This window comes from Doryrhamphus excisus, chromosome 19 (genome assembly GCF_030265055.1).
Source record: "Doryrhamphus excisus isolate RoL2022-K1 chromosome 19, RoL_Dexc_1.0, whole genome shotgun sequence".
Lineage (NCBI taxonomy): Eukaryota > Metazoa > Chordata > Actinopteri > Syngnathiformes > Syngnathidae > Doryrhamphus > Doryrhamphus excisus.
The window spans coordinates 7,091,352-7,105,187 of NC_080484.1; the positions used below are offsets into that span (position 1 = coordinate 7,091,352).

The 13,836-nt window shown below is 47.8% G+C and overlaps 2 protein-coding genes across 4 annotated transcripts; one reads left to right on the forward strand and one right to left on the reverse strand.

Moving 5' to 3' along the window:
- Positions 1-273: 273 nt before the first annotated feature.
- pisd (phosphatidylserine decarboxylase) lies at positions 274-8,789 on the forward strand. Of its 3 annotated transcripts, XR_009120256.1 has the most exons (10): positions 274-344; positions 841-884; positions 955-1,088; positions 2,196-2,330; positions 7,115-7,216; positions 7,341-7,464; positions 7,523-7,669; positions 7,731-7,891; positions 7,953-8,241; positions 8,516-8,789. XR_009120256.1 is itself a non-coding variant. In XM_058057481.1 (9 exons), the coding sequence occupies exons 1-9, from the start codon at positions 289-291 to the stop codon at positions 8,187-8,189; spliced, it is 1,140 nt and encodes a 379-aa protein (XP_057913464.1). In that variant the 5' UTR covers positions 274-288; the 3' UTR covers positions 8,190-8,504. The 3 variants fall into 3 exon arrangements, 2 of the variants coding, with proteins under 2 accessions (XP_057913464.1, XP_057913463.1); XM_058057481.1 differs by lacking the exon at positions 8,516-8,789 and having other exon boundaries at positions 7,953-8,504; XM_058057480.1 differs by lacking the exons at positions 274-344; positions 841-884; positions 955-1,088; ... (4 more) ...; positions 7,953-8,241; positions 8,516-8,789 and adding an exon at positions 3,787-6,816 and having other exon boundaries at positions 2,197-2,330.
- Positions 8,790-9,787: 998 nt separating this feature from the next.
- LOC131107521 (uncharacterized) lies at positions 9,788-13,202 on the reverse strand. Its single transcript, XM_058057630.1, has 4 exons — positions 12,961-13,202; positions 11,297-11,400; positions 10,161-10,381; positions 9,788-10,093 (listed from the first exon to the last, which is right to left on the reverse strand). Exons 1-4 carry the CDS (start codon positions 13,200-13,202, stop codon positions 9,788-9,790), a joined length of 873 nt encoding a protein of 290 aa, XP_057913613.1.
- Positions 13,203-13,836: the final 634 nt, after the last annotated feature.

Sequence of the window (13,836 nt, forward strand, 5' to 3'; positions counted from 1 at the left end):
CCAGGTACTTCACATTCTCCACTTTCTGTATCTCTTCTCCCTGGAACCTCACTTTTCCACTCGGGTGATGTAATGTCATCCAGAGATGACATTCTGATCATAGTGAAATTGTGATTCTTCCATCGGGCCGAAAAGGCAGCACATTTTATATATTTACACATTTACATATTGAGTGATACCTCATTCGTTATGTTTTACTTGTTTATTTGAGTGCTTGTGTATGTTTTAACTTTGTTTAAAAAAAAAAGCTAGCCGCGCGTCGTTTGACATCACTTCCGCACACACAAGATGGCGGCCTCCTTGTGGACGGTGTGCAGGAGAGCTTCCGGGCGGAGCAGCGGCAGGTATTTGGATCATTGCTTGAAATGTCAACCTAAACCTGAATTGAAGTGCGACACGAAAGCAGTGACCATTTCTGGTCACGTGACCCGTCAACTTCCGTGTCGAATTTCTCGCGCGCGGCTTGTTAGCGCTCGTGACGTCGTGTACGATTGACAAGGAATCTTGTCGACATTTGTCACGTGCGAGAAAATGATCTATTGATCAGTTGATTGATGACTTTCAGAAGGGAACGTTTAGACAGCGTGGAGCGGAACATCCGGGCATCGTATGACGTGGCCTCCATGTTGTTTGTTGCTGATTATCGTCAACAGCCATGAAAATCAGTCACATATCATTTGATGAGTCTTGACGAATTGGAGGCCGGAGCCTATCCCAGCTGACATTGGGTGGGGTGTTCAGGGTCAATCACAAAGAAGTGGGCGTGCTTAGGCCAGTCCATGGTATTAGCATATGATCGATTCTAACAATGAAATGCTAAAGCTAACGTGTACGTTCCAGATTGCACCCAGTCAGCTACTGCCAGAGACGCTTCCTGAACTCTGGTAAGTTTGGAAGTTCTTGATTCTGTCGGCAAGTTCCCGTCCTTAAAGGAAGGCTCTCTCTCCCTTTCAGGTGGTGGCTTCCTTATCCGCCCCCGACCACTCCCTGTCCTGGTGGTGACGGGTGGCAGTTACCTTGGTTACCAGCATTACAAGAGGGCAAAGCAGGAGGATGGCGCTCCGCCCTCTCTGGCCACGCCCACAGAGGTAATAGCATGTTGATGATGCTCCCTCAGTGGGGGGCGGAGCCTGATGAAGGCGAAAGAGGGCGGTTCAAGTCAGGCTGAATCACTACTTAACGTCCCCCGGGTTGTTTGGGCATGGTGAGCAGCTCGCCCTGTCGCCCCCCGCCATGAAAAATGGCGCCAGCATGACCTGCTGTGGCGGGTGAGGCGGCAAATGGCGGGGGAGGCGAGCAGCAGCAAGGCTGAGGTGAGAATCAGGATGCAGGAGTGGATGTGCATGTCAGCAGTCGTGGAAGATCTCAGTGGGCGTGGCTAATTCCGCTTGATGCCCACATAGCTAACCCACTTAGCACGCACCCTAGCTAAGTATGGGCTTGGAAGTGGTTAGGGTAACCCTTCATGGTGCACCCCTACCAACTTGCATGCCACTTCGGGCTGTACCATGAACACATCTGGTGCGTCCAGACTCCTTTCTGCTCTCCATAGACATATGACGCTCACCGCACTTCCTGGTGCAAAAGAAATAGGCAAGGATTACCCATACGCTAGCTAGCATTCACGTAGGAACATACTTTACATGTGCCCCATATGAAGTATACTGTATGCTAGAAAATACAGGGTGACCTAAAAGCATCCTATCAATGCTTTCAATGCTTTCTATCTGAACGAAACACATACAGTACATGATTCAAAGAGCACTTACTAGCTTTAGGCTAATCACTTTCTCAGACAGGGACATGGAGCTTTGTTTCATTTCCAAATGCATCAGGTGTTGAGACAGCAGTGTTGTCATTGGCTGATATTTACATTGACAGGTAGACGTGCGTGTGTGTGAGGGTGTGTGAGTGAAAATGAAAGTTAGCTTCCTCCTTCTCTTCACCAAATGGTTTAATCAGACTGCAGCTGCCACATAGCTGCCTCAGAGCGTGGCTCCGCCCCTTGCTGTCGCTGGCCAATCGCATTCGTGTGGCACTCCCTGCCTGCCAGCGCTCTGCAGCCACTGGCCAATAGAGTGAGAGCTCCACTCTGACTGGCCAAAGAGTAGAAGTCATTCTCTGACGAGCTCTTCTTTTTCATGGTGCTGGGGGCGGAGCCTTTGTCAAACCGCACTTTTCTGTCCATCCCGTAGGTGGCGCTCTACCGCTCCTTCCCGACACGTCTCCTGTCTCGGGCGTGGGGTCGTGTGAATGGCGTGGAGCTCCCAACCTGGCTACGCAAACCCGTCTACTCGCTGTACATCTGGACCTTTGGTGTCAACATGCAGGTACACACACACACACACACAAACACAGCATTCCATGAAGTAATACTGCAGTATAGCAATCACATCATCCAATGTACTCGATACACTTGTACTTCATGTACTTGTATCATTACTAATACAGTAGATGTGTGGTCTAACACGTTTACATATGGGTGGGGTTTAACATGTTTACATATGGGTGTGGTCTAACACATGTGGGTGTGGTCTAACACGGTTACATATGGGTGTGGTCTAACACATGTGGGTGTGATCTAACGCGGTTACATATGGGTGTGGTCTAATGCGGTTACATATGAGTGTGGTTTAAGACATTTACATAAGGGTGTGGTCTAACATGTGGGTGTGGTCCAACACGTTTACATATGGGTGTGGTCTAACACATTTACATAAGGGTGTGGTCTAATACGTTTACATATGGGTGTGGTTTAACATGTTTACATATGGGTGTGGTCTAATACATTTACATAAGGGTGTGGTCTAACACATGTGGGTGTGGTCTAACACGTTTACATAAAGGTGTGGTCTAACACGTGGTTGTGGTATAACACTTTTACATATGGGTGTGGTTTAACATGTTTACATATGGGTGTGGTCTAACACATGTGGGTGTGTTCAAACATGTTTAAATAAGGGTGTGGTCTAACATGTGGGTGTGGTCTAACACGTTTACATATGGGTGTGGTCTAACACGTTTACATATGGGTGTGGTCTAACACATGTGGGTGTGGTCTAACACGTTTACATAAGGGTGTGGTTTAACACATGTTGGTGTGGTCTAACATGTTTACATATGGGTGTGGTTTAACATGTTTACAAATGGGTGTGGTCTAACACATTTATATAAGGGTGTGGTCTAACACATGTGGGTGTGGTCTAAAACGTTTACATATGGGTGTGGTCTAACACATGTGGGTGTGGTCTAACATTTTTACATGTGGGTGTGGTCTAACATTTTTACATATGGGTGTGGTCTAACACGTTTACATATGTGTGGGCTAACACATGTGGGTGTGGTCTAACACATTTACAAATGGGTGTGGTCTAACACATTTATATAAGGGTGTGGTCTAACACATGTGGGTGTGGTCTAACACGTTTACATATGGGTGTGGTCTAACACATGTGGGTGTGGTCTAACATTTTTACATGTGGGTGTGGTCTAACATTTTTACATATGGGTGTGGTCTAACACGTTTACATATGTGTGGGCTAACACATGTGGGTGTGGTCTAACACATTTACATATGGATGTGATCTAACACTTTTACATATGGGTGTGGTCTAACACATGTGTGTGTGGTCTAACACATGTGGGTGTGGTCTAATATGGTTACATATGGGTGTGGTCGCATGTTGATGTAGTCTAAGATGTGGGTGTGGTCTAACACATATGTGGATGTGGTCGCATGTTGATTTGTGGGTGTGGTTGCATGTTGATGCGTGGGTGTGGTCTAAGATGTGTGGGTGTGGTCTAAGACGTGTGGGTGTGGTCCAAGATGGCGCCGCGGACGGCTGCCTCGGTGTGTTGGTGCGCATTGTTTTGCTTTGTTTTATGTTATAAAACTGTTTTTTGCGCCGGTACCGGGAGCTCTTTCACCAGGGAAGAGCTCATGAACATCAGGGGAGCAACACCAGAGGATTTATTTCCTAAATTTCTGCTTCCAACAGCGGAAATTTTGGATATATTGGTCAAAGGTGCGCTCACCCTTGCACACGCAGCGAAACGCCGGAGGAGAGGAAAACGGGCCGGCGCGCTCGTGCGCCTTCGTCAGCGGGGATTACGCACGTCGCTACCCGGGATATTTCTCTCTAACGTGCGTTCACTTCCCAACAAACTAGATGAACTACAACTGCTGTTGGGAAAAAACAGGGACTTCTCTTCATCTGCGGTTTTGTGCTTTATTGAGACGTGGCTCTGTGGATTAATACCGGACTCTGCGCTGCAGCTGGCTGGCTTCCAACTCCATCGCGCGGACAGAGACACGGAACTTTCCGGCAAAACCAAAGGTGGAGGAATCTGTTTGTATATCAACAGTGGTTGGTGCAACGATGTGACAGTGATCCAGCAGCACTGTTCTCCTGACCTGGAATCTTTCACCATTAACTGCAAGCCTTTTTATTCACCCCGTGAGTTCGCTTCATTCATTCTGGTTGGCGTCTACATCCCGCCGCAGGCCAACGTGCAGGACGCACAGCGCATGCTCGCCGACCAGATACTGTGTGTGGAGCGGACCTACCCGGACTCCTTAGTTATTGTCCTTGGTGACTTTAACAAAGGCAACCTCACCCACGAACTCCCTAAATACAAACAGTTTATCAAATGCCCGACCAGAGAGGAGAATATTCTGGATCATTGTTACACTACAGTCAGGGATGCTTATCCCCCGTGCTGCTCTGGGACTCTCTGACCACATCATGGTCCACCTGATTCCTGCGTACAGGCAGAAACTAAAGCTCTGCAAACCTGTAGTGAGGACATCAAGGAAGTGGACCAGTGAGGCTGTGGAGGATCTCCAGGCGTGTTTGGACTCCACTGACTGGGATGTGTTCAGGACTGCTACCAACAGTCTGGATGAGTACACAGAGGCTGTGACGTCCTACATCAGCTTCTGTGAGGACTGCTGCGTTCCATCACGCACCAGGGTGAGTTACAACAACGACAAACCCTGGTTCACAGCCAAACTCAGACATCTAAGGTTGGCGAAGGAGGAGGCCTTCAGGAGTGGGGACATAAACAAATACAAAGAGTCGAAGTACAAGTTTAGCAAGGCGGTGAAAGAGGCTAAACGACTGTACTCTGAGAAGCTCCAACACCAATTCTCAGCTAACGACTCTGCGTCTGTCTGGAAAGGGCTCAGGCAGATCACCAACTACAAGCCTAAAGCCCCCCACTCCATCAACGACCGACGCCTAGCCAACGACCTGAACGAGTTCTACTGCCGCTTTGAAAGACAAAAGGACAGTCCAGCAACCATCCCCCTCGACACCTTCCAACAGCTCCAGCTCCAGCCATCTCCACCAAGACCTACCTTAATGGCCCTCCCTTCCCCCTCCTCACCCACCTCAGTGACGACTCTTTCCATCCACGAGAGAGACGTAAACAAACTCTTCAGGAGACAGAACCCCCGGAAAGCAGCTGGACCGGACTCTGTGTCTCCGTCCGCCTTGAAGCACTGCGCTGACCAGCTGTCTCCAGTGTTCACAGAGATTTTCAACACCTCACTGGAGACATGCCACGTGCCTGCCTGCTTCAAGACCGCAACCATCATCCCTGTTCCCAAAAAGCCAAGGACCACAGGACTTAATGACTTCAGACCCGTCGCCCTGACCTCCGTGGTCATGAAGTCCTTTGAGCGCCTTGTGCTCTCTCACCTCAAAGTCATCACCGACCCTCTCCTAGACCCCCTGCAGTTTGCCTACAGAGCCAACAGGTCTGTAGACGATGCAGTCAACTTGGCCCTCCACTACATCCTCCAGCACCTGGACTCCGCAGGAACCTACGCTAGGATCCTGTTCGTGGACTTCAGCTCTGCATTCAACACCATCCTCCCATCTCTGCTCCAGGAGAAGCTCTCCCAGCTGAGCGTGCCTGATTCCACCTGCAGGTGGATTACAGACTTCCTGTCTGACAGGAAACAGTGTGTGAAGCTGGGGAAACACTTCTCCGATACAAGAACCATCAGCACCGGATCCCCCCAGGGCTGCGTTCTTTCTCCTCTGCTCTTCTCCCTGTACACGAACAGTTGTACCTCCAGTCACCAGTCTGTCAAGCTCCTGAAGTTTGCGGACGACACCACCCTCATCGGACTCATCTCTGACGGTGACGAGTCCGCCTACAGGTGGGAGGTTGACCATCTGGCGACTTGGTGCAACCTGAACAACCTGGAGCTCAACGCTCTAAAAACAGTGGAGATGGTTGTGGACAACAGAAAGAAATCAGCCTCTCCTGTCCCCATCACCCTCTGTGACTCCACAATGCCTCCCGCTTCCTGGGTACCATCATCTCCCAGGACCTCAAGTGGGAGCCGAACATCAGCTCCCTCATCAAGAAGGCTCAGCAGAGGATGTACTTCCTACGGCAGCTGAAGAAATTCAGCCTGCCAAAGACAATGATGGTGCACTTCTACACCTCCATCATTGAGTCCATCCTCACCTCCTCCATCACCATCTGGTACGCTGCTGCCACTGCTAAGGACAAAGGCAGGCTGCAGCGTGTCATTCGGTCTGCAGAGAAGGTGATTGGCTGCAATCTCCCGTCCCTCCAGGATCTGTACGCCTCCAGGACCCTGAGGCGTGCAGAAAGGATTGTGGCCGATCCCTCTCACCCCGGACATAGACTCTTCGAGACGCTCCCCTCTGGCAGGAGGCTGCGGTCCATCAGGACCAAAACCTCACGCCACAAGAACAGTTTCTTCCCGTCTGCTGTCAGCCTCATCAACAAGGCCCGGAACCCCACCTGACACTCCTCACACCCCACCTCTGCCTCATCCTGCCACTTTGACACTTTGACACTTTCATTGTATACGTTACATTAACGCTCAGTTTGGACTCTTAGGAAAACAATCAGACTGCACTTCCGGAATAACAAACAAAAACAGACTGTGTACATATATTTATACTGTTATTCTGTATATTTTGTATTTTCATATTTTGTATTTCATATTTTGTATTCTCATTCTTTTTTAATAGATGTGTATGCACCTACTACACCAAAACAAATTCCTAGTATGTGTTTGATCATACATGGCAATAAACCTTTTCTGATCTGATCTGATCTGAAACAGGAGGCGGCGGTGGAGGACTTGCATCACTATCGTAATCTGGGAGAGTTTTTTCGTAGACGTCTGAAACCAGCTGTGCGGCCACTGTGCTCTTCCTCATGCCTGGTAAGACGTGTCCTTTTCAAGCTCCTCCCCCATGCGCCCTAGGCCCCACCCTATCATGCTGTAGGCGAGATGCCCACTGTGATGTCCGCCTTCGTCTGACTGGGCCCTCCGTGTGGTCTGTCAGGTGTCTCCGGCTGACGGCAGGATCCTCCACATGGGTCGCGTGAAGAACTCGGAAGTAGAGCAAGTCAAGGGTGTCACTTACAGTCTGGAAAACTTCCTGGGGCCCCAGCATGAGCGGAGCAATGGTAAGACCGCTCACACTGCATGGCGGAGCGGCAGTAGTGACCGTAGACGTCTCTGCAGACCCCGCGTCTTCGTCCTTCAGGGACCACCTCCTGACGAGTCCAGACAACGAGCTGTTTCACCTGGTGGTCTACCTGGCTCCGGGCGACTATCACTGCTTCCATTCACCGACGGACTGGAGGGTGGAGCTCCGCCGCCACTTCCCAGGTGAGACGGCGCTCGGAGGCTGGGGCGGCCATCTTTGTGCTGACACTCATGTCCTGGTCAGGCTCCTTAATGTCGGTCAGCCCGGGCGTGGCTCGCTGGGTCAAAGAGCTCTTCTGCCTTAACGAGCGCGTGGCGCTGACCGGCCGATGGCGGCACGGCTTCTTCTCGTTGACGGCGGTGGGCGCCACCAACGTGGGTTCCATCCGCGTCTACTTCGACCAGGTGAGTTGGTCACGTGACCTGGAGAGATCACCGGCTCCAAAGTCTGGCTGTTTGTGCTCAGGATCTGCAGACCAACATGCCGCGCTACAGCAAAGGGTCGTTCCACGACCACAGCTATGTTGCCGTGGGCGACCGGGCGCTGTCCAGGGAGGGGCTGGCCTTGCAGAGGGGGGAGGCGGTCGGCGAGTTCAACCTGGGTTCCACCATCGTCCTTCTCTTTGAAGCCCCCAAAACCTTCACTTTCAGTGTGCACCCCGGACAGAGAATCAGAGTGGGGGAGGGCCTTGGCGCCTTCTAATGACTGACTTCCTGTCTGGCTCTGGAACCTTCCTGGAATCCTCAAACCAACTGTATGTGTGTACATACTAGTGTGTGTGTGTGTATATATATATATATATATATAAAATCATGTATATACAGTGCATTGGGAAAGTATTCACCGAGCTTGGCTTCATTGTTTGCACATTTGTTTATGTCACAGCCATATTCCAAAATTCATATTTTTTTCTAAAATTCTACACACTGACAAAAAATGTGAAAAACGTGTAATTTTAATTGTTGCAAATGTATTACAAATTAAAAAAAAGAATGATGAAAGACATAAGTATACATACGTTTTCACAGCCTTTGGACAATGACCCTAAGCACAGCCAAGATCTCAAAGGAGTGACTTCAGGACATCTGGGTGAATGTCCTCCAGTGGCCCAGCCAGAGCCCAGACCTGAAACCAATGGAACATCTCTGGAGAGATCTGGAGATGTACCGCAAAGAGGAACGGCAACACTGGCCCAAGATGGGGGTGCCAAGCTGGAGCATCATAGTCAAACCCACCAAGGCTGGAATTGGCCAAAGGGGCAACAACAGCGTATTGGGAAAAAATGATTGAATCCATTTTGGAATAAAGCTATTTTTATACGGTATACCGTATAGATTCTTCCATCCATCCATTTTCTCTACCGCTAGTCTTCACAAGGGTGGGGGTGCTGGAGCCTAGCCTAGCTGCCTTGGGGCGAGAGGCGGGGTCCACCCTGGACTGGGTACCAGCCAATGTCCCGCGGGGATACATGAGATGAATGACATGCTGTCATGTGGGGAAGTATTTACGGAAGTATATTACTATATACTTGTATAGTAGAGTATACTTGGGGAAGTATTTACTGTGACAAATGCTGGATTCTGATTCTGAGTAAAAAATACGTGAAGTACCTACATGTACATGTATATAGTACATGTACATATATGTGTGTGTATAGTATGTACATGTATATAGTACATGTACATATATGTACATATATGTATGCGTACAGTATGTACATGTATATAGTACACATACATATATGTACATATACGTGTGTATGTGTACAGTATGTACATGTATGTAGTACACATACGTACATATATGTACATATATGTATGTATGTGTACAGTATGTACATGTATATAGTACACATACATATATGTACATATATGTATGTATGTGTATGTGTACAGTATGTACATGTATATAGTACACATACGTACATATATGTACATATATGTATGTATGTGTACAATATGTACATGTGTATAGTACACATACATATATGTACATATATGTATGTATGTGTACAGTATGTACATGTATATAGTACACATACATACATATATGTACATATACGTTTGTGTGTGTGTGTACAGTATGTACATGTATATAGTACACATACGTATGTATATGTACATATACGTATGTATGTGTGTGAGCGCGTCTACATGGCCTTATCAAAAATCCAAAAATAAGACACAAATAAGACACAAATAAGACAAAATCTTTTATTTTGAAAAGAATGATTTTCCTGACACCATGGCTATCCCATGGGTGACCGGGTCAAAGGTCGTGAGTGTAGCACAGCCATGATTTTAGCTCCGCCTCTGGCAGCAGCAGAAGTAGCAGCACAGCCAATGGGAGAGTGGCAGGCAGCAGTTACCGTGGCGATGGAAGCGCGGCTCGGCCAGACCTCCGTGGGACCAAGCATCTCCGTCGGCATCCTTGGCCGTCCAGACCTTCCCGTCCTGGATGGCGTTGCCGGCCTCGCCGCTCCAGGGGGCGGACCCTGTCTGCTGAGCTTTGATGGCCAGGAAAGTGGCCAAGTCCAGGTCCAGACCGACCGCACCCCCCCGCGGACACGGGGTGCTCTGGCGACACTGGGGACAAGGGATCCACACCTGGGGAGGAGGGGGGCCGGTTGCCATGGCTACCTGTGTGAAGCTAATGTGACGGCGTGGTGCTCACCTGCTCGTTGATGACTGTGTCCAATCTCTTCAGACACGCCTGGCAGAAGGTGTGGCCGCAGTGCAGTCGCCGTGGCAACCGCGCGGAGAGGTCGTAGCCACCGAAGCACACGATGCACACCGGGTCCTGCCTCTTGAGTGATGTCACCGTCTCCATGACAACAGAGGATGTCCCCTCCTCTGCTTGTGTGGACATTGGGTGGAGGTATGGAGTCAAGCCAGCTGTGGAAAGCAGCAAGCAGCAGAGTGACACCTGCTGGGGGGCGGGGCTTAACAATGCTGATGAAAAGACAGACGGACCCTACCAAGGACGCACATTTGATCGTTTTTCTTCCTCAGTTCTCCTTAGTTCGTCTTGCTGTCCATGTCTTGTCGTCTTGACGCCGTGTGTCCTTCCGCCCTCCTGCGTGTTTGTGGCGGCTTCTCCATCAATAATTCATCTTCAGGAAACGCGGCTTTGCGCTTCCGTGCTCGATAGGCCCAGCGTTCCAAGTCAGGAGGCCAAGGAAGAGTTCACGGTGGAAACTTTCCTTTACTTTGGATGCACGACAATGTTTTTCAAGAGCTTTCATTGTCCTGTAACTGGATGAGTGCCGCATCAGGTTACACAGCTGTTACCTAGCAACAGGACCCCAGCCACTGCTGATTGGGCGGCATCCTGTATCGCCACTGTTTTCATGCTCTTTCTTCTACTCTTCATTGGATGTCCTAGCTCGCTTCCTTTGCTAATGCGCCACTTTGGAAAGAAGTCATCAATAGGCTGGAGCCTATCCCAGCTGTCTTGGGGCGAGAGGCGGGGTACACCCTGGACTGGTAGCCAGCCAATCACAGGGCACATATAGACAAACAACCATTCACACTCACATTCATACCTATGGACAATTTGGAGTCGCCAATTAGCCTAGCATGTTTTTGGAATGTGGGGGAACCGGAGTACCCGGCGAAAACCCACGCATGCACAGGGAGAACATGCAAACTCCACTTTGTCCATTATCCATAGATATGAATGTGAGTGTGAATGGTTGTTTGTCTATATGTAAAGTTTACAGGGGCTTGCATTCCGCTGTCAATTTTACAAACATTTTTTACAGTTTACATATTTTACACTTAGCTATAAAAAGGGCATGCTTGTGTGACCTTCGACCTTGTCCGTGTACGGGTCGGGGGGAGGAAGGCGGAAGTGAGAAGGGCGGATGAGCTCCGCCCGGAGGTCCTCAAGGCCCTGGATGCTGCGGGCATGTCTTGGTTGACACAACATTGGGGGCAGTGCATCTGGGTTGGCACCCCAGGGTGGCGGTCCCCTTTTCTCTAGGAATTCTGAGGGGAGTACTGAGGGAATACGGGGTAACGGCAGCACCTCATTCAGGTAAAGTCAAAGGGCCCCGCCACAGGAAGAAGCATACAAACAGTGAGAACAAAAAGCATGCCAGGAACTCGTGGACTGACTGGAATCCAAAATGTGGAGGACAAGGGTTAGTGCAAAAAGATTTATGAACAAAAGGTGTCCCCGTAGGGAAAAGTACAAATAAACAATATACAAAATTATTATATAACCCCGGAAGGCCTCTGTTGGGACCAATAATCGGACCTCTCCAGAATTCCAATAGAATTTCCAAAGGGGTACTAGGCAGGGTTGTTCGCTATCTTCATTGAACCTCTTGCAACTGGTTTAAATCCACAGTATTGCCCATTCATTTTTGGATTTTCCGACATGGCATGAAAAAGGAATAAGCTGCATGAAAAATATCATGAAAAAAACTTCAATGTCCTTGTTACACAGTATGGAATAAGCCAGAATACAGTTCTTCAATACTTACTAATGAAATCTATAATTAGAGCCAGATTCCGTAACATATCATGGGAAAGCTATCCCACCATTGATCCGATTTTAACATGATCCAAACTGGATATTCTATTGTCAAAGTGTGATGGGCGTGTCTGGCCGGGAATTGTTTTATCATAAGATAAAACAAACATTTTCATAGGGGAAAAGTATAATTTTCATAGGATTAAAGTAAAAGCATAATTTTCATAGGATAAAACAAACATTCTCAGGAATAAAAGTATAATTTTCATAGGATAAAACAAACATTATCATAGGATAAAACAAAAATTCTCGGGAATAAAAGTATAATTTTCATAGGATAAAACAAACATTTTCGTAGGATAAAAGTATAATTTTCATAGTATAAAACAAACATTTTCATAGAATAAAACAAACATTTTCATAGGATAAAAGTATCATTTTCAGAGGATAAAACAAAACATTCTCATAGGATAAAACAAACATTCTCATTGAATAAAAGTATCATTTTCATAGGATGAAAGTATAATTTTCATAGGATAAAAGTATAATTTTCATAGGATAAAACAAACATTTTCACAAGATAAAATTATCATTTTCATAGGATAAAAGTATAATTTTTATAGGATAAAACAAAACATTCTCATAGGATAAAACAAACATTCTCATATAGTAAAAGTATAATTTTCATAGGATAAAACAAACATTTTCATAGGATAAAAGTATCATTTTCATATGATAAAACAAAACATTCTCATAGGATAAAAGTATCATTTTCATAGGATAAAAGTATCATTTTCATAGGATAAAAGAGGTGCTGGTGAAAGTTGCCTTTGGTTTAAATGTTGTTTTTTCCAAACAATAGCGTCAGTCTATCGTTCCAACGTGTTTGCGAGGTTTGTTGGTTTCACAGACAAAATGGCCACCCTTCCTGTTCTTTCTTGTCCTGTTCAGTCAACGTCTTCAAGGAAACAAACCTGGAGCAAAACATCACTACTTCCGTCTGCAGCGGTAGCAGCATGCGCAGCGCCCGCCCTCCTCTTCCCCCCCAGATACTTCCTTCACCACATATGGGGGGGGGGAAGCGCCCGGTCCCATGTAGGGGTTGGCGGGACTGCCGTTGACCACAGCTGGATTGGCTATCACCATGCTGTCGTCACCGGACATACGCAGTTTAGCTCGAGGGATGGTCACCTGACCGTAGGGGTTGTCCAAGGACACTCTGATGGCAGATGACATGGTGGCACGTCACGAAGGGAGGGACTTAGCAAAGGTCCAATCAGAACAGACAAACCTAAAAGAGAGGAAATGTTCATTCATTCATTCATTCATTTTCTACCACTTATCCTCACGAGGGTCGCAGGCGTGCTAGAGCCTATCCCAGCTGTCTTGGGGCGAGAGGCGGGGTACACCCTGGACTGGTGTCCAGCCAATCACAGGGTACATATAGACAAACAACCATTCACACTCACATTCATACCTATGGACAATTTGGAGTGGCCAATGAAGCTAACGTGTTTTTGGAATGAGGGAGGAAACCGGAGAAAGGAGGATAGGCTCCAGCATACCTCACGACCCTAATGAGGATAAGCAACATAGAAGATGTATGGATGGATGGATTTCATCACATCTTGTTTACTAGTAGAGGTGGAGCCCAACCCCAATACGGTATTCCGAACGGCACAAATAATGACTTTTTTAGGAATAATGAATTGGAACAAATATTAGTATTGGGGAACGATGAAAACATCCAATCAGAAAGCTGCGTGTCTTGGTGAGACGCTGGTGCATGCCCGGATCAGCCAATGATTCTGTTGTTCAGCAGTCGGGGGTGGGGACAGAGCGACCCAGAGCAGTTTGCCTGCCCCTCCCG